Raw genomic sequence first — 19,976 nt, 5'->3', positions numbered from 1 at the left:
AAATGACCAGTATTGAAGTCATCAACCTCAGTTTGTGCTGGAAATATCATGTATAAACCTTGCTTTTGGGGTTTCTGCTAGATAGGTGCTGGTTGTACAAAAGGAAGAGAGGCTTGAGGACACCCACAAGGCTCATGATGATGAAAATCAGGAAATTTAATGGCACTACCAATGTCCTGCAGGACAGAGGGAGCTCCTCCACGGAGCTGCATCCTAACAAGTGGACACAAGATGACAAAGGCAACACTGCCAAGGAGCTCCTCAAATCAATCTTCAGACCAAAAAAGCAGGAATTAAGGTAAAGCATGACCACTGCTACAGCAGGGTCAGTCTGGCTGCAGCACTCCTACCACTCGAGGAGGCCCCAGCATTGAATTCAGCAGGGTCAGCTCTTTTTTGACCGGGGAACAGCCAGCTGGAGCAGGGGGGGACAAAACCACTGATTGTCCATTAATTTTAAAGCTGTTCAAAAACTTATTGCTCCACCACTTGCTCATCCACACACAGCATGTGCAGCTCTTTTCTCTCTGCCACGCTCCAGCAGCTCTTGTGTCTTTAGTGGCCGGGGTCCTAACACTGCTAACAGGGATTTAATTCGCTCTTGCTAATATTTTATCCGTGGTATTAGGTCATGTTTCCCTTTCCACTTGAAAGGCATCTTCAGCTTATTGGCAGCGGTGAAATTAATAGAGAAATCATTAGAAAGCATAAGGCTGGGGCCGTGCAAATCACACACCACAGAAGATTATTTCCAAACAATAAAATTAATTGGTGTCATCAGCCGCAGCAGAAACGCACAGAGAGAGCTCGCATTAAAAAACATGGAAGATTATTGACAGCCCGTGCCTCCTCATACATAAAACATTTGATGGCATAATTTTATTTTATTATTTTCTATGCATGAAGGCTTCCCCCTGCACGGAGCTGCGCAGGAGAATTGAAGCAGACAGAGAGACGCATCTGGGACAGCGACACTGCAGCGATACCCCGGCTGCTCCAGGCTCAGGAATCAGCTGAAACCTGGTGGATTTGGTTGCATGGCTTGAGGCACAATTAACCACGCTGATTTTTCAGCCCAGACCTAAATATACTAGCTTCTTTTGGACACCTGGGACACACAGACTTGTTGCTTCCACAGAGTAAATCCTGCAGCAAACTACACAGCCCTGGCACAGCCCACACTCAGCTCCCAAACCCTGAAGCAAACACCCTCCTGATACTCCAAAGTACAGGTTTGTGTTCACATCATTTTCCTGGACATTCCCATCACACTGGGGTCTGGCCCCTTGGTGACCTATGGAAACTACACAAGCAAGAATAGAGGATTTTGGCTCTGGCTATGCTGTTTTCCCCCCAGTACTCAAAAACGGCTGAAAACCAGTAAACCTGAGAGAGGCAGATGTGAGGTGATCATCTGAGAAAAGCAGAGTAAATACTACAGTGCTGCCATAACTATTAATTCCGAGTCTCCAGAAGGAGTGTGTGAACGTGTTTTGTTTTGGAAGAAAAAGAATAAATAGTAGCCTCAAGTCAGGATAATATTTATTCACATGCTTCACTTTGAAGTTGAGCCCTTGTTGACTTCATGTGGTGTGTGCACACACTAAGTCTCCTCGAGAAGAAGCTTTTCTGAAAACACAGCCCTGAGCAACAAGAGGAAGAAAAGAAACTGTTCAAAACCAGGTATTAATGGAGGAAAATAAATCTCATCACCAGGGGAATTACCACAGTCCCTCCAAAATACAAAAGGGGATTTAAATGGTTTTATTATTGCACCTTCTGCAGATGGTGCAGACCTGAAGAGCAACCTCTGAGTTCAGAGAACTGAATCTCATGGCAGGAAAAGCAAAAAGTGACAAACTTTAGCCCAGCTAATCTCCAAGATAAATCCCCATTCCCTTCATTGCTGCCATAAAGAGGAATTTCTCTACGCTGCCATTTCTTCCTGACATCACTTGGATGCATTACCACACTTGGCATGAATACCTGGAGAGCTCTAGGCAGGGAAACAGGCAGGAGCAGAGACACATCAACAGGTAGAAACACGCTGGGGCTGGTGGCAGCAAAGCTCTGAGAGACACCACTACATCCAACACCCCCACGGGAAACTCCTTCCCAGCCCCACGGAGCAGGAGCTGCCTTACTGAGACAGGAGCTTGTCTCCAAGACATTTCTGCTTTCTGAATAACTCTGGGTATTTTCCTTCCTGCCAGTGATGGGGTGGCAGTTTCTGCCCCCAGCCTCGGCCCCCCCCAGCTCCAGATTTCAGGATCCAAACTTGAAAAAAATCCTTGAGCACTGTGCAAATGTTTCAGCACTGTGTTTCAGCACAGGTTTGCTCAGCACATACCAAGGAGCAGGAAAGCAAACAGCCCTGCCTTCCCCAAACAGAAGCACTATAAGGGGCATGCTGCAAAGAGCCATCATTCAGCTCCTTCCTTTCCCCATCAAAACAGGGAACATTTTTTTTCCCAAAAAAATTCCAAGCACGCCACAGATAATCATCAGTACCAAAGTCCCTCTTTCACTTCACCCACTGCATTGCCCAGAACAAAAACACAAGGGGAGGAAAGCCTCCCTCTACATATCTTGCATCTCTTATCTCCCTCTCCCTGGGTCCTCTAACTGGTTTCCTAAACACGTGGGTAATGCAGGATGCTAAATTACCCCAATACCCTTAATGAACACGACTGGGTAATGTCTCTTATCTGACCTTTCTTTTAGTTGGGTCACTCATATTTATAGTCATGCTTCATTTTCCCTTAAGTGTGCCCTGGTTACAGCATTTACTCATTTATGTTTCAGAGGAGAATAGGGATTTAATGGACCTAGAAATAGAATGGAGGAAAACCACAAAAGTCTAAAGATCTGCTTGTTCTCCAGACAGCTTACACCAACAGGAACTTGCTGCGATTAATTTTAATCGATTCTTACCTCTTTACAAGCCTTTCTGTGGCAAGACAGAGCTGGGAGAGCATCTGGGAAGAGTAGAGTGCCTGAGGTTAAATGTTTTTGGGGTGTTTTACACTCTTGTAACCCGGGGTGCAAACAGCAGTGCCTGCTGCAGCTCATGGTGTGACTTCACAGAAGCCAACAGCTCCCGGCACAGCTTTTTGAAAGCCAAGTTTTGCTCTCTCCAGCAACATCACCTGCCACCCCAAGTGGCAGCATCCTGTCTTAGTTGCTCCCAAAGCTTTTGGTACTGCCCTTTCCCTGCTTTTTGAAGGTCCCTCTCACTGTGTAAACACAAAGCCCAAAGCTGAGCATTCCTGACCACTGACCATCATCCCTCCCTGCTGTGTGCCCAGTCTCTCCTTCACCTAATCCAGGGCATGTGCTCTTAACATTTCCCTGCTTTTCAAATTCTTCTCCTCTCAAGGTTAAAACTGATGAGCTGCCAAAGCAGTGCAAGAAGGTGGTGAAGGTTCAGGCTCTATTGCTCCTCTGAAGGATAACTGCTCTTCTGTGAGCCATTGAGCAAGAAGAGGTACATTAAAATCACAGATCCATAGAATCATTTAGGTTGGAAAAGACCCCTAAGATCATCAGGACCAACCATTAATCTAACACTGCCAAGCCCACCACTAAAGGAAGAAGGCAGGGGATGTTCAAAGCACTCCTGCAAGGGGCAGTTAAACTTCTTTATGTGTCAAAACCAGCTGTGGAGGTGGGAGAGGTGCCCACAGCCCCAGAGGGCATGGCTGTTACCACACCACGACTGTCCCCTCCCCTGCCCAGCCTGGCCACCAGCCCCTGTCCCACGCAAGGGCTGCCAGCAGGGCAGTCATGGGGCTGAATTTTGGTTCCCTATCAGCAGAACTGATCCAGCAAGGCCAACTGGGATCCAGCCAAATGTCTCTGCAGCCCACAGTCTATCCTGCAGGGAGGATTCCTGGGGGATTTTATCATCAAGGAGGAGACTTCGTGGTAGCCAAAACCACCAGTGCCTCAGGCCAGCCTAGTCCCCAGGTCCTTCGCTGCAGAACATCCTATGCACAGTCCCAGGGAAAACCACCTCTCTCCACCCCATCCCTGCTCCCCTCTCCAGCTCCCAGCCTGCAAACAGGGGGATGAGGGAAACCCAGACAGGAGCAACCTGTAATTTCCCAGCACAAGTCTGCTTAGCAGACCCACCACAAGGGCTTTGGAATCAGGGGATGTTCCAAAACTGCCCAGTCTCCAGCGTTATGAATAAAACCTCCTCTCTGGCATTTTTCTTAAAGCCTCAGTCCTGCAAACCTTGCAATTACTTGCTAACCGAGTTTTCGGCTCTATTTTTCAAGTTTTCAGTCCCTTGCAACTGCAGAAAGAGCCCGAAGCATTACACAAGTGCTCCCTACTCACTTTAAAAAATGCCTCTAGAAACAACCCTATATAGTGCTGTTTTTAAAACAAATAACTCACTTTGAAAGCACCTAAGCCATACACCCTGAATTCTCTGCAGCCTCAACAGATGACTGCACAGGAGTCTTGCTGCAAGCCCATGCACCCAGCCAGGCAGGAGAACACCCATGCAGAGCCAGGAAGCCCCTTCCTCAAGGGACAGCTCTCGTGAGAAAGCAAAGGATGTGACCACATACAAAGAACCACCACAAACATCCCTGTTCCATACAGGATTCAGGGCTTGACCTCCCCAGAATCCTCAGCCCCACAATCCTCCTACAAGCCCTTGCCTGAGCTACCAGCTGAGCTGCTCCTCCAAGCCTTGCACCCACGGCCATCCCTGCCTGTCCCAGTTTACCCCCCAAAAATTGCATCTGGCAGCTCATCAGGAAAAACAGCACTGAAAAAAACCAGCAGGACCCCAGCAAGCAAGAGTTAACCCTTTATCCTCCCTCAAATCCCTCACTGTCTTCCCTTTCCCATCTCCTGTTGGCATTTGGGATCTCCAGCCAACAGAATAACCACCATGTCCCAGTTTGCCCAGGACAGGAGGAGAAGTTGTGATCCAGGGACGGGCTGAGCGCGGCCGGCACTGGTGGCGAGACAGCAGCCAGGGGAAACTTCACCAGTGCCCAAATGGAATTCGCCAAGAGGCATTTTAAGAGTCGATTCTTCGCACTCCAGTAATTAGAACAATGTTATGAAATAAAGAGGGGAGGGGGAGGGCGGGCAGCAGCGCTCACACTGAGACTTGGCTGGCAGAGGAAATGGGCTGAGCAAACACCCGGAGTCAAGTGAGGCCCCAAGGCAAGAGTCCTTCACGGGGCTCCCCACAGGCTGGACTTAAACCAGAAGTTTATCTGCTTCCCGACTCCACGTTTTTCTATGCATGCATGTTTTTAAATAAAATTTAAAATTTAGATCAAATATGGGCTAATGACCCTGACCCAACTGCCTTCTGTACCTCAAACACACCACCAAGGTCAATGTTTGGTTTTTTTCCTGCCACCAGGTCAATACATTCAATTCAAGGTCCTGCTACAGACTCACCTAGTGAGTAATAAATCTCTGTGCATGATCTAAGACATCATTAAAGTCTAATCCCCTTGAGCACTCAGTCCCAAAAATTCAGATTCTCACACTGGAGCTGTCATCTAGGGCTAAAAAAAAAAAAAAAGTCACAACACCTCAAATTGTTGCATCAGCTGAAAATGCTTAAAGCCATCTTTTCTAATATAATGGGATGAAATACCATCTGAAAAAAAAATAGAACCAAACCTATATGCTGGTGGATCCATCTCTAACCCCTGGCCACTGGAGCAGCCTCTCCAGGGAACTGGTGGACTGTTTTCTCTCCAGCATCCCACAGTGGTGTGCCCAGTGCAGAGCCCTGCACAGCCAGCTTTGCCGTGGGATTTCGGATTTCCACGAGCAGAAAATTCGTTTTTAAAGAAAATCTAATTTGCTGTGAAAATCTAGCTCCTGCAAAGGCAGCCTGGGAGCAGAACTGATGTGTGGGGTTCAAGACAGACCGACACTGTACAATGGTTACTCAGATCTGCTGAAAGTGGGACTCAGTCAGTTCAACTCACATCTGCAGCGAACTGTGATCTCAGCCCCGCTTCTGGAGCACAGAGGTCCCTTTGATAAATCTCTGTGTACAGGGACTAAAGCACTATTTCCGCATGAAAGAAATATATTCAATTTTTTCAATAATCTTTACAGTCCACTGGCTTGGAAGACCGAGTTCCTCTCTCCCATCAGAGAGCTGTTGCACTCCATCAGGCTCAGGTGCTGGGACAGGGAGTGCGATGCTCTGAGCCCACTGTCTAACACCCTGGCTCTCCAAGCACTTATTTAAATCAATCTCCAGTTGTTTTGTCTTTTGTACGTGCCCAGAGAAGATCAGGATGTCACAGGAACACCCTTGAGATCACACATGGAGCTTACACCCAAAATTCCCCTCAGGACCCCCAGCAAACTGCTGGACCTGATTGATATGTCACTTCCAAGCCATTTGCACTTTGCCCCTTCCCCTGAAGTATTAACCACTTTTCCCGAAACTTCAGTCACAGGCTGTGAAATCCCCACCATCTGTCAGCCAGGGAGACATCACCACCACCACTCCATCAGCCTCTCCCACACAAGCCTTGCTCATCACGAGGAACGACTGCAAACATTTGCCAAGTCCACACCGGCTCAAAAATTCCTAAAATCACAAACAAGAGGCCTGGAATAAGAATCCCTGACAAATGCCGTGTGTCCACATCATTAGCTTTACCCAGGGTGCATTAAGGCTGCTTTCCTCCTACCATGATTATACTTTAATACCTAATTAGTAGGAAGGGAATGATGTCAAAGAGGGGAATGTCTCACTTACACACACACCATTAAGACTGAGGGTGTAAATGAAGTATCTGCAGCAGCACCATCTGAGGCTCATTAACTGGAGCAGCCAAGCACTGAGGGCAAGTGAGGGATATGGAAGAGCCCACCCTGCTCCAGATATGGAAGGCTGTGCAGCCACCTCACCTCCCCTCCTCTGCCAGGTTCGGGGCCAGGAAAGGAAAAACCTGCCAGAGCTGGAATACACAAAGGCATCAGCATGCCCCTTTTTCCAACAGGAAACTGATACCAAAGATACCCTTGCAGATGGTTTGCAGACACGATGCTCATTCCAGCCTCACCTGGAATGTCTGGAGAGGGGCTTTTCAAAACCTGTTCACAGCAAATTGTTCCTGCCCAGCCCTGTGATCCTGTGTTATCACCTGGTTTCTTGTGTGCTGTGCCCAGCACAGCCCCTTCACACACACAGACCAACCTAACACCCTGCAGCTCCAGGGGATTTCCTGAATTTTCCATCCTTTCTATCCTCACCAGGTTTTCCACCCTCTCTACCCCTCCTGTGTGCACACCCATTGCCCACACCCATCCTGCAGCGGGCAGGTGGGAAGAATCATGAAGGTTTAGGGATTTTTTTAAGAAGTATTTAATTTCTGAAGGAAAAGGAGAAAAGAAAAAAAAAAAAAGCCCTATCTGGAAGCCTTCCAAGAACAAACAAGCAGCCCATTCTGAGAGCCAGTGGAACAAAATAGTCCGAGATGCTTTTTCCTTTCCCCTTTAACTTTCCCCCACGAAGAAGTGTGGGAGGGAGATGAGGAACCTTCCCATCACCCCTAGACAAGGTTTCTAAAGCTGTCCCTGCTGTCACAGTCTCAACAACCTGGACTGTCTCCAAATAAGGGAGACTTGAGTGAGAAACAGGGGTGCAAACAGCAAACCTCACCAAAACCACACTTCACTCTAACAGAGGTTTCAACACATTTTTGTTTGTGCTGTTTATTTACTGTGAAACACGAACGTTTCTCTTCCAATAAGTGACTTTCTAGAAAGTACCTATCTGGAAGGATCAGAGAGGGATCCAGGGCTGGCTGACCACAGTCCATCCACCTCTGAGCACCCCAATCCCAGGGATGGGGCATGGGACACCCAGGTTCCTCCTGGCATTGTGTTGAGGTGTGATATTTCAATGTGACAACTTGTACCAACTCACCTCTGCTCCAAGAGGAAGCACCATTTCCTAGAGAAGCATTTCCCCCCTCATTGTTCTTTACCCTGTTTCATAGGGAAGATGCTGTGCAGAAGGACTCTGAGCACTGGGGCTTGTGGAGTTCAGCCATCCCAGTACTTTCAGGCTGAATTTCACTTTCTGCCTGTTCTGCTACACCACTGTTAACACCCACGTGTTAATCTGTTTCGAGAAATGTTAATTATTATTTATAACCAAAGTGTTTGGCCTTGGGACAGTCTCACATCAGACGCTGCAGTTCCAGGAGGCTGAGAAATAACTGGAAGATTTTAATGAAGAAATACAAGAGCTCATTATAGAATAAAAAAAATTCCTTTTATTCCAAGAGTCCCTTAAGTGATATTAGCTGGGATGTATTTCCTTCCTTTCCCAAAGCACATGATGCTGAACAGTTAAGCTCAAGTGATGAGAGCTGCACTTAGAGCACCAAGACATACAAAGACTGGCTTTGCCTGCTGACATCTTGCACTCACAATAGTGCTCACTGTATCATTAAGTCTCAAATGCCCAATGACATAATAAAGGAAAAACATCTCAAGGGGTTCAAATGAAACCACAGGTTTTTTTAAACAATGGCCAAACAATGCTGGATCACCCAAAAAAAAAAAGCCTGGCATCTCCCCTCTCCCCTTTTTGGAGACACAGAGTTGTAGGTGTTTTAACACTCACAGGTTTTTCAAAGTGAAAAAAAGATCCTTCTCTCTCCCTCATCTTGTCTAAAATTACTGCAAGGAGAGCAAGGAGGCAAATCAAGAAGGTACAAGAAAATCAATTTCATACACATTAAGGATATGCATTTATCCATGTCCTGATCAATACCTCTGATTCCTTGCATGTTAAAACACTTCCATCACTGCTCAAGGCCCAACAGCAGAATTCTCCCATCCCAGCTATAGGAGTTATGAAAGATCCTGCCCATACTTGTTTGATCTGAAACATAATACCCCTTAATGTGACCCCTTGGAAAAATACTGGGGAAAGCAGCCAAGAAGGGAGGGGGAAAAAAAAAAAGGCAAAAAAAAAGCAAAGCTTCCCAGAATGAACATTTCTGGCTCTTTCAGTTCCACTGAGAAGCTGCACATCTATAAACACTCCAGATTTTTAAGTAGGGGAGAGAGGAAGGGAGAAAAGCAGAGAGAACTTGCCACAGCACAACTAAAAGCTGCTCCTGCAGGGAATGCCACCAGCACTGGTGTCCAGCTCCTGCTCCAGCCCAGAAGGCAGAGCTGGGATGTGGCACTTCCATCTGCTCCAGCACGCCCATGCCCATGCCCAGTGGGACAGGAGGTGACAACAGGGCCAGAGGTGCTCCCACCTGCCCACCTGGGTACAGCCCAGGAGTTTCACAGAGGCTCTGCCCTTATGATGGAGCAAAATATTAACTGTGTTGCATCAGCAGTTTGTTGCCCATGCCCAATTTAAGGCCATGGTGCTGTTACTGACCCCCCCTGGACCACCACAAAATGGCCCTTTCAGCATTAACTGCCACAGGAAACAGGGAAGATTCACAGTCCACCAGATATTCCAGAGCAATACTCAGAGTAGGGAAAAATTTCCAGGATTTGGAGCCTAAAAATGTACATTACAGAGGAGAGGCAGCACCACCACATCCCTCACGGCAAACATCACCCCGGGAATGGTCCCGTGCACGGTGCTACACAGCACAAAGCACTGTCTGGTGCACGCTTGACTGGCCCCAGAGATCTCTAACTCACATGCTTGTGTTTTAGGGAAGTTCAGCATCAGGGTTTCCTGTCCACACTTGCAGTGTTCCAGCTGAAAACAGCTGCTGGACATACTGCAGGTGCCAACACAGCCCTCCACGAGCCACAGCTGATGCGCCGAGGATGGGAGGACCCTCATCCCCAATTCCAGAAGACAAGCAGCTCCCAAGACCAAATGAACCCTCAAGCTGGCAAAGGGATGGAAGAACAAACCCAGCCCATGCTGCTCCAGCCTGCTTTTGCCATTTGTAGCATTCATCCCAACATCCAGGTCTCCAGTACAACTCCAGCAAGGTCATTTAAAACACAGGCAGCCAAACACCTGCTGACCTCAGAGCACAAAAGGGAGCAAACATCACCCACAGCTCCTGTGAGCAACTGGGGAGTTAATCATCAACTGGCTGCAGTGACATCCCTGCACAGGCATGCAGGGCTGCCTTCCCCACACTCTCCTACACTTCCTGGAGCTGGGAAGGACTGCAGCACCCAAAGGCTCTGGGAAAAACCCTGTGGGCAGCACTGGGGTACTGATGTTGTACGTGAATTTTCAGCCGTGGCGAGGCCGGGGAAGGCAAGGGGTTAAGTGGGTTTCTTCCACACAGTAACACACATAAATCTCTTTGCAGGCCAGTTACTCTACTGCTCCCTCAGGAATTAAAATAAATAAATAAAATACGCACACCCTTCTTTTGGAGAATTCCTCTCACTTCCCTCCCCACCCGCCCTGGGCCAGTGATATGGCAATTAGAGCCGTTCTCAGCTGCCATGGGATCCCTCTCAGCACACCTCCAGTGCCACAGAGCAGACAGCTGAGGAGCTGGCACAGCGGGCCACAACATGGGAAGCTCTGTCCAGCTGCCTGGGCCTCTGGAGACTGTAAAAAAAGGGATAGTCTCTGGCCACGGCACAGCAGAGCTGGGATGGGACGTCAAGCTCAGCTGCCAAGCACTCCTGTCCTCTCCCAGGCACTGTTGCTTCATGCACTCAGTGATGGATAAAAAAACCCACACTGCTTTTAATATGCCCTTGGCTCCAAGAGGTCAGAAAAAACCCTGAAAAGTCAAAATGGGAGAAGGGAGCTGCTCCCACCCCCAGCAGGTTGGGCTGGCACTGGGCTCGCTGTGTTACACCAGCCATTCACCTGAAAGCTTTGCCATTTTCAACTACCTATATTAATTCATATAAATCTCCCCCTTTGTCTGCTCAAACTGGGTTTAAAAAGCACCCTTAAAAAGACTGCTGCAGGGATAGTGACTTGTACATGACATTAGAGATGATGGAGGGAGGGGAATTCTCAGCAGAGAAACAGAGAGAAACACAAACCACCAACTCTCGGTTATTAATCCCTTAAATAATTCTGACAATGCTCCCCACCCTCCTGTCTGAAACCAAGCAGAAAACAGAGTTTTCTGATGCTCTGGCAAGAGGGTGGGGTGTGGGGAGGTGTGTCAGAGAGGGACAGGAGGATGTAGCAGTGGCTCTACCACTCTGTCCCCATGGCTGGTGACAGAGAATCTCACTTCTGAGATTCACCAACCATGGTGCTGGTGACGAATCAGGGGACAAATCTGCAACAGCATCCAGTGAGGACAGCCTGGATCCCCCCAGGGCTTTCCAAGAGTGATCCACACCAGCTCACTGGCAGGAGGAAGGGGACACCTTTACACTAAGAAATACTCTGAATATACGGAGTAATTACTCTGAATTTATCAAGGGCACCATCATTTTAACTCTGATTTAACTCCCACCTACAAGGCAGCTCTTGGCACAGCTGCTGGAGCGTGCCAGGTTCAAGGCCACCCTCCCCACCACCCACATCTCCTACCAGGCAGTTCAGACACACAAGATAAGCCACGAACGAGCCCTGCACCAGCCACCCACGAGTCACACGCCAGCAAACCTCAGAGGGCTCAGCTGAGAGGGAGGATTGATCCAGATGCCCCTCCTGTGCTCTGCTCAAGCTCCGAGGTGGGAGCAGCTCTGCCCAGGCTCTGGACCAGAACCAGAGTGGAAAACACTACTTTAACCTCAGCATCTCCTCATCTTCCAGCTAACCAGTGAGCCACTTCCCTTTTTCATTTTTAGAACAGCAGCACTTCATACCCAGAGTCAGGGGAGGGAAGACTTCTATCTTGCCAAAAAAAAAAAAAAAAAAAAAAAAAAAAAAAAGCCTTTTTCAAACACTACAAGAACTTCAACAGGAATTCAGGACAATTAAATCCACGTCAGGAGAGCAGAGAGGAGCGGGAGGCTAATAAATGACACGCTCCACAGGTTTATGAATATTTGAACTATATTTCTTAAAAAAAAAAATAGTACATTACTGCAAGTTATTTAAAATGAGTAACTCCCTTTAATGAACCTTGGTACCATCATGCTGACTAATAGAGTAATAAAGAGTTTAATCCATATTTATGTACATTTTATGTCATCACAGTTGGTGCCAATAAATTAGCAAGTCCAATAAGAGTTTGATTTTATACCATCACTGCTATTAAATGTGCAACAACACACCATACACGAGCACTAGCTTTTCATTTTATTTCATTTCTTTTTTCAGGAGATAGGCTGTGCTAGCAGAGACTGGGTACAGCAACCCTGCAGGGGATCCCAGTGCTTGTTCCTGCAAGATCAGACCCTATTTAGGGGTGAGGCAATAAAAACAGGGAGTTTATTCCTCAGAGCACTGCACACTGTGCTGCTTCTGCAGCCTGCAGCAGGGACACAGCTGTGGAGAAACACTTCTGCAAGTGCCACTGGTGATTATGGAGAGCTCTGAGCCACTTTAAAGTGATCAAATTAAAAGAAATAAATAAATTAAGAGTCAACTGGTAGAAAACAATATAACTCTATTCTTTTAAGGTGTCTTAAAGGGGCACAGATAGAAACACAAGCATCAGCACCTCAGGTCGCTTTCGGAAACCTCTGTCATGAAACACAGCATGGCCCTTGTCACACCAGGATTGCTTAATTCACTGGACATTGGGAAAAAAAAAGGGCTGTGAGCAATTTAAACTGGCCTCTTGACCCCCCTGGGTAACTGGGAAACACTGCAGATGAGATTACATGGAACATGACGTGTGTTTTTGGAAAAAGCCTGCGCGCTCCAGTTACCCAACGTCCCACCAGGGCAGAGATGGAGCTCTTCAGCTCCACGGGGATTTTGGCTGGACAAGCCCACATGGTTCACCATCCCATTTCACCAGCTGTTATCCTGGTGACAGTTAAGGAATAACTTCCCAGGCTTACAACTCAAGGAAGCAGCAAAACCAGAGATAAATCCTCACGCTCCTGGACTCGAGCAGCCCCCAAAAACACTTGCTCTCCCCATCAATCCTATGGCAGCTCCTCCTTGCTGAGGCCCCACCTCAGAAGCCAAATGGAGTGATGGCTTACTCAGAATACTCAGATCACTCAGAATAACAGCTGGTCAAGGCAAAACTGAGGGATCTGATTTTTCTTCCTCTTCCAAAGCACCAGTGGTTTTCTTACACCAAGAAACCCCCAAGATTCCAAAGGACAAGCCCTTTATGTAAGAGGTTGGCACCACAGAAACGCAAGTCCCCGCCCTCCTACTCAGTAATTACACTGCACCAAACCCAAAAACTGCTAGTAATTGCTGTCCCACTGCCCCTTGGGTCTGGAGGAGGGAAAATAACTATTTCAGTGGCATCCAGAAAGGAAACACCCAACACCACTCCAACCAAGGCTTCTCTGCAATTAAACGCTCCACTGTTACTGGGCTCTGCTCAGAAACGTCTCCTACACGGTGTAAGTGTCTTGTAACCCAAAAACACTGTTGATCTAAGGAATTCATAGCTCCAGGAAGAATTTTTTGTGTGTGAAGTCTGTGTTTGGCCAGTGGGAAAGCGGATTAGAGACTCCCTCTGCTCTCGCTGCGACTCAAAATTGAAAGGAGCTTGGGTCAACAGCAGATTTTTCCCTGTTTATTTGCTTTGCCACTGTTGAACGCAGATCTGAGGATAATGTGGGAATGAAAGGTGGCAAAGACAATGGGAATGTTTTGACAGGCTTCCAGAGGGATTTAGGGTGGTGCAGACCCGAACAGCTGATACCTCCACCAAATTGTTTAAAAATAAAAAAAAAGAGGTTTTTGTATACAAAATCTGTGCTTCCCACATTTTATATGGTTGATTAAGGATGATGCACATGAAAATAAGCAAGATCCAGGCAATAAAGCACATTTGGATTTCTTGGAAGTTTATGACACATTTCTTTCCCAAGTCTCATAAAAAAAAACTAAATTGATGTGAGGTGAGAGGGAATGGCAAATCACCTCCCTTTCCCAAGTAACAAACCTGAACCTTCCCCACAAAAAAGCGAACAGGAGGAGGGAATAGCTGTTCCCTAACCACACCAGAAAGGAAACCAAACTGTGCTCATCAGCTGACATGTTCCAGCAGTGTTTAACACCAGGCTCTATTAACAGGCATCACAGGCAATTTGAAACAGCACAAAGCAAGAGACAATGTGACAATAAAGCAGCATTTTAATTAGCAGCAGTCCTTTCCCTGGCCCAAAAGGTTCCTTCTGTGCATTCATATTCCCAGAACAACAAAAGCCTTCTTGTATTTCATAAATCAAAAAAACTCATAAAACAAGGCCCTGCAATTGCACATTCCAGATAATGGTCCAGAAATAAATTAGGCAATAAATATCAAATAATATATCCCCATCAGCAGTGAAAATCTACTCTTTGGATAATCAGAAGGGAAGATGCCTTCCAGCAGCTTATGCCTGGTAACTCAAAACAGGTAAAACAATAGAGAGTTTTAATAAATCTTTTAACACCTTTTCTGCTGAAGAATATAGCAATTGTCCTGTGTAATAGCTTCCCTGAGCCCAGTATCCATCAGCCCTGATGCAGTTGGTGTCAAAACCAGGGAATCAGAACAAGAGCCACTTGTCAAAATCAGGCAGAGCTTTCCTCCCTTGCAGCTGGGTCTTGCTCAGAATTTGGTGGCAGCCATCACTTACAGCAAAACACATTTTTGAAAAACTCAGGGCACTCATTTCACCCTGGCATCAAACTCCCTGACCCCCACAGACACTCACTGGCCACATGACAAAATTGATGGTGACTTCAGCAAAGCTATTTTGCTTTGCAGAGGTGGCAGCAGCTGGGGAAGGACTGTGAGAGGTCTGGACCTTGTGAAAGGTCTAATTCCTCCCCTCCCAAAAAAAGACATTTTTCATGTACTTTAGAGACTGATCCCAGAGACACTGTAATCTAAAGCAGAAAGCTTGAAGGCTTGATCTCCCTTCAGTGAGGACACAGCAGAATCCACCCCTAAATATACCACGAGCAGGGGGGAACAGGTGCTCAATCCTTGGGTTAAGGGTGCAGAAGCCTCTCAGAAAACCACAAAACCTTCATATTTTCATCCAAAAGCAGCAGCACAGGCCCAGAGGAGCAGCAGTGCCAGAAGCATCACTTCCCAGGAGCTCAGGAGTAACTCTTACCTTCCCGAAATCCCGCACATCGAAGAGGTCGAAGGGATCAAACAAATCGCTGTTCCTTAACCCAAATTTGTCGTGACACACCTTCAGGAAGGTTCGGATGTTCTTCAAACAGAGAAACTGGGGGAAAACAAAAGAGAAAAGGGGGGTAAAGTGTGAGCAGGACACAGGCACAAATTTGCAACTGAGATTTACTGAGTTAAATTCACGTGCGAGACAAGTTAACAGGGACTTAGAAACTTGCACTGGAAAGCCAGGCACGAGTTTATTTGTTGTTGCTGAAGATGTCAGACTCAGGGTGCCCTGTGAGGGCTCCTGTGTTCTCAGCTGCACAGCAGAAACAAAACACCCTTTTGAAAAACAAATTTCTCACAAGGTAACATCGCAGAAGGGCTGGAGAACTCAAGCCAGGACACTTCCCTTTAAAGGCTGAAGAAAAAATATAAATTACAGTTGATGTTCTACAGAAGGCCAGTGTTGAACTTTTAACCACTTCCAGCATGATTGCATCTGGTTCCCTACAGAAGGGGCACATGTTACAGCCTGGGGAAGAGAAGGCTCTGAGGAGACCTTAAGAGCTCCTTCCAGTTCCTAAAGGGGCCAGAGAGGGACTTTGGACAAGGGGGAATGGCTTCACACTGCCAGGTGGCAGGGTTGGATAGGATATTGGGAAGAAAATCTTCCCTGTGAGGGTGAGGCTCTGGCACAGGTTGCCCAGAGAAGCTGTGGCTGCCCCATCCCTGGAAGTGTTCCAAGACAGGTTGGACCTGGTCTAGTGGGGAAGGGTCCTTGCCCATAGCAGGGGCTGGAACTGGATGATCTATAAGGTCCCTTCCAACTCCAACCATTCCCTGATTCTATGACTCTGCTACAACACTCCTTGTGTGTAGTGTTGTACATCCACACACATGCACACACACATCCCTAAAAAAGACTGGGACATTGAAAATCTGTTTTTTTGCTTTGGGGTATGAAACAACTGACAATTTATTCGAGTACCATTTGCTCCCTGACCCTCACACCTCCCAGATGCTGAAGGCACCATAAACACCAACAGACTCACAAAACCACAAACCAGCCACATCCAGCCCATGCCAGTCCTGAGGCTCAGCCATGGGAGCTGCTCCTGACCCAACCCAGATCCTGTCCCCAAGACCAGAGACTGTTTCCACAAAGCTTTGCTCATCTTTAACCTTGGCCCATTTGAAGAAGCAGAAGCCTCAGCCCTCCAGGGACCACCCTTGATTATTCAGGGAGGTCAACTGGCAGAGCAACCTTATCCTTCTCTTTCAAGAAAATCCTGTCTTTGACTACAGCAATAATTGGTTGTTTATTTGGGAGCATCAGGGATTCTGAGGTCTGGGGACTCCAGTCTCGCTCCAGTGGTGCTGCCTGGCAGCAGGGGCTAAGAGGAAAATAATAAAAATCTGCTTCATTTCTGCAGCTGCATCACCTCCATCCTTCATCAGGATGGGCTGACTGCTGAGCCAGCCAATTAACTTCCCTTCTTTCTGCAGCCTCATTACAAAATACCTTCAATTCATTGCTGTATTTTGAAGCAACTCTTTTTTTTTTCCCCCCTCAGCAAATTCCTCACAAACACCTAAAAAACGAATCCCAAGTAAATCAATCCATTGAAGGGGTGAATCACCCCCACGTGATAAGCTGCCTTTGGGTGGGTTCGCCCAGCCTGGTTTTGTCACATGGCACCATCTCTTCTCCCCAGGCTGTCATCAAATACACTCCACGTAAAGACACTGCTTGCAAACTTCACCCAGAGTTCAAAGCAAAATAAAAACAGCTTAATTTTCTTTTAATTAAACGAATCAAAGCAGAGTCTTTGGGGCCATCGTATCTCCACAGACACGACCAGAGTGCAGCTTGTTATCACCGCATTTGGGATTAGAGATGGGTTTTCCAGAGGTGGATTAGCAAGACCACCTCATTAACAACAGGCTGATTCACCTACACAAAGAAAGGAATAACCTTTTACCCTTCTCCCCCATGCCAGCCCCTCGCCATGGGGCTGCTGAGTGACAGCAAAGCTCCCCCAGCACAGGGGGTGGCACAGGACAGTCCCATCACATCAGAGTTTTCTCATTAGACAAGCACGTGCCAGAGGCAGAAATTGAAAACAAATCTGGTTTTCTAGGGCATTCCTCTATCTCACATAAACACTGCAGTAAATATAAGTGTCTAGACAGAGGTTTTTTTCGGAATTGCTTTACAACCTCTCCTGCTGACGTGGGTTATTTCATAACTTTATCTTCTGGGCCTCTGCAAGAATTTACACCCCAGGCAAACCGGCTGCTTGCGGCAGGGCCGTGTGTGCTGCTGCACTGCAGTCTCATTGATTTCAAATTTCTAGGCATGTGTTTATTTTAAATCCTTTTAAGCCTCCAATTTTGAAAGTTAATGACACAGGTTATAGCCACAATTACACACAGCAAGACGCAAACTTCCTTTGCAGAACCGCCCTGCCCTTCTGCAGCATTCCCTCCTTGTCTCCCGCTCATCCCAGGCTGGGCAGCACCAAAACACAGACTTGTGGAATGACAGGATGGTTTGGGTTGGAAGGGACATTAAGGATCATCCACTTCCACCCCCCTGCCATAGGCAAGGACACCTTCCACCATCCCAGGTTGCTCCAAGCCGCATCCAACCTGGCCTTGGACACTTCCAAGGATAGGGCAGCCACAGCTTCTCTGGGCAACCTGTGCTGCTGAAGGAACTGAAGGCCAAAGCTGATTTTGCTCATCCAATTCAGCTCTGGAAACCACCTCATCACCAGCTGCTAAATGAGTACAGTGTGCCTGCTGCAGCACCAGTGCCCTCCTGCAGCCCCAGGTGACATCCAAGAGCCACCACACAGCCAGCCAGGCGCTGAGTGTGGGCAGGGGACAAGCATCGAGGAAGGAACCATCATCTATTTAAAGACCTGTTGAAAAAGGCCTGATGTAAAACACAACAAACCAAGGCAAGAAACCACAGTCCCCCCTCCACGAGCAAGGAGCTGGCAACAGAGCAAGGCCACCACACTGATCACAACAAAAGCCTCCACTCAGAATGACAACTGCAGGTGGGTTTCAACCCCACCCGAAGTTCAGGTGGGTACACTCAGCGTGGGTGTTGGTGGCACAGTTTCTTGCACTATTTCTCCCTCGCCAATCTGCAAAGTGTTATATCACACCTTTTTTTTTTTTTTTGGCATTTCGAGGTCAGTTTGCTGTTGATGGAGGATCAGGAATTCTTGGCTCGATACTGTTACTCAACGGCCACATGTTAAAATTAGCTACAATTTAATATGGGCTGTGCCCAGGCCATTTTATTCACCAGTCAATCACACCTTTGGACAAGTAGACATCTTGCAGGAGAAAAAGAGAGAGAGAGAAATCAATGTTCTCCGTGGGGCTCATTCAGCACCTGTCAGGCCCAAAAATCAATGCTGTCATTTATACACTTCGAGTGAGACTGTCACTGAGGCAGGATCTGAGGATCCCTCGGTGCAAGGGACATCCCAGCCCTGCCATAACCCTCCTCCACATCCAAAACAGCCTTGGAACCCACCAGCCGTGGCTTCTGGGGACTGACACCACCAGCAATCACGATGCTCGTAGAAACAGACCCGAGACTATGGCAACTTCCATGGATACCAGCACCTCCCACTGAGGTGCCAGCCAGGCTCCAAAAGCAGCCATGGCACAGGTCCTTGGCACAGGCAGAGCATCCTGGGCACTGCAAAGCCCAGAGAGGGAAGTTATCCAAGCCAGAGCAAGGAGGCAATGGGGGCAGGGGTGGGACTACCACACACAACAAGAAACCCACCTGGTTAAACAAAATACCTTGAAGGTTGACAAGGGATGAGAAAAGTGTGGTCAGTTCTGACCCAATCCTCAGAGGGTTTTAAAAAACCAGCATTAGACAGAGGCAGCAGTGGAGGCAGAAGGGCCCCATCACCTGCACTCACTCAGTTTCAGAACAGATTCATTTATTTTTAACCACTCTGCAATGTCATGAAGTGAATAAACTGCTAAAAACTGCTCTCAGCCACTGGTCCCACTGGGACCCTCCTCCTGTACACGGGGAGGCCAACAACCCCAATGCCTGGGACACACTGGGAGCTTCTCAGCAGCTTCTGAGATGTCCTTTTTTAAAGAGGCTTTTTATGATCCTATTTCTTTTACTGGATTCAGTAAGTTTAGAGACACACAAAGGGTCTTGCTGCCGAGTTTTCATGCCACTCAAACTTGTCCTGCAAACTCAGAAATGGAGATGCCTTCAGTGGAGATCAAAAAAGGGGTAGTTGGATATCTGAGATTACTCCAGATACTCCAGCACTCGGAATAAATCCACTTTGCACACCAGGAGCTTAGCGGGGACATGCCCAGCCATCCCACAGCAGCTGGGCATCCCAAAGCTCTGCTGCTGCACCCCAGGGCAGGAAGGGCAGGTCAGATGTTTCTGTAGATGGAAACTCCAGCTCTGGGGGTGGGAGGGGAGCCCAGGGGAGGGTGCAGGGCAGCTCAGCACCTCGCTCCTCCCCACGCCCCTGCGTTAGCCACCACCCCTCCCTGCGGTCCCTGTATGACTGGGCACCCCTGGCACCTGCACTGACTAGACAGCAGCCATTTCCAATGCAAATTCACCAGAAAAGAGCCACCTACTCGAGCACCTCGGGGTTTAGTTGGAAACAGTCCCCTCTCAGCCTCAGCAGAGATGATGGCAGGCTTGAAGGCCACATGTACTCCTGATTCCCACCAAAGGGGCTTTGTTAAAGAAAAAACAGATCATTTAGGTTG

General features: G+C 47.7%; 1 protein-coding gene across 2 annotated transcripts in view; it reads right to left on the bottom strand.

The window, feature by feature from the left end:
* Positions 1–19,976, bottom strand: part of VAV2 (vav guanine nucleotide exchange factor 2) — a 132,040-nt gene that overhangs the window by 86,432 nt on the left and 25,632 nt on the right. For both annotated transcript variants that reach the window (XM_051808244.1, XM_051808243.1), the window contains exon 2: positions 15,181–15,297. In XM_051808244.1, the coding sequence (XP_051664204.1) occupies positions 15,181–15,297 (117 nt within the window). The remainder of the gene's footprint in view (positions 1–15,180; positions 15,298–19,976) is intronic.

This window comes from Manacus candei, unplaced genomic scaffold, assembly GCF_025592945.1.
Source record: "Manacus candei isolate 608988 ecotype Guabito, Panama unplaced genomic scaffold, ASM2559294v1 h1tg000071l, whole genome shotgun sequence".
NCBI classification, from domain to species: Eukaryota; Metazoa; Chordata; class Aves; order Passeriformes; family Pipridae; genus Manacus; species Manacus candei.
Note: the sequence above shows the minus strand (reverse complement) of the source record. Positions and strands in the feature narration are given on the sequence as shown.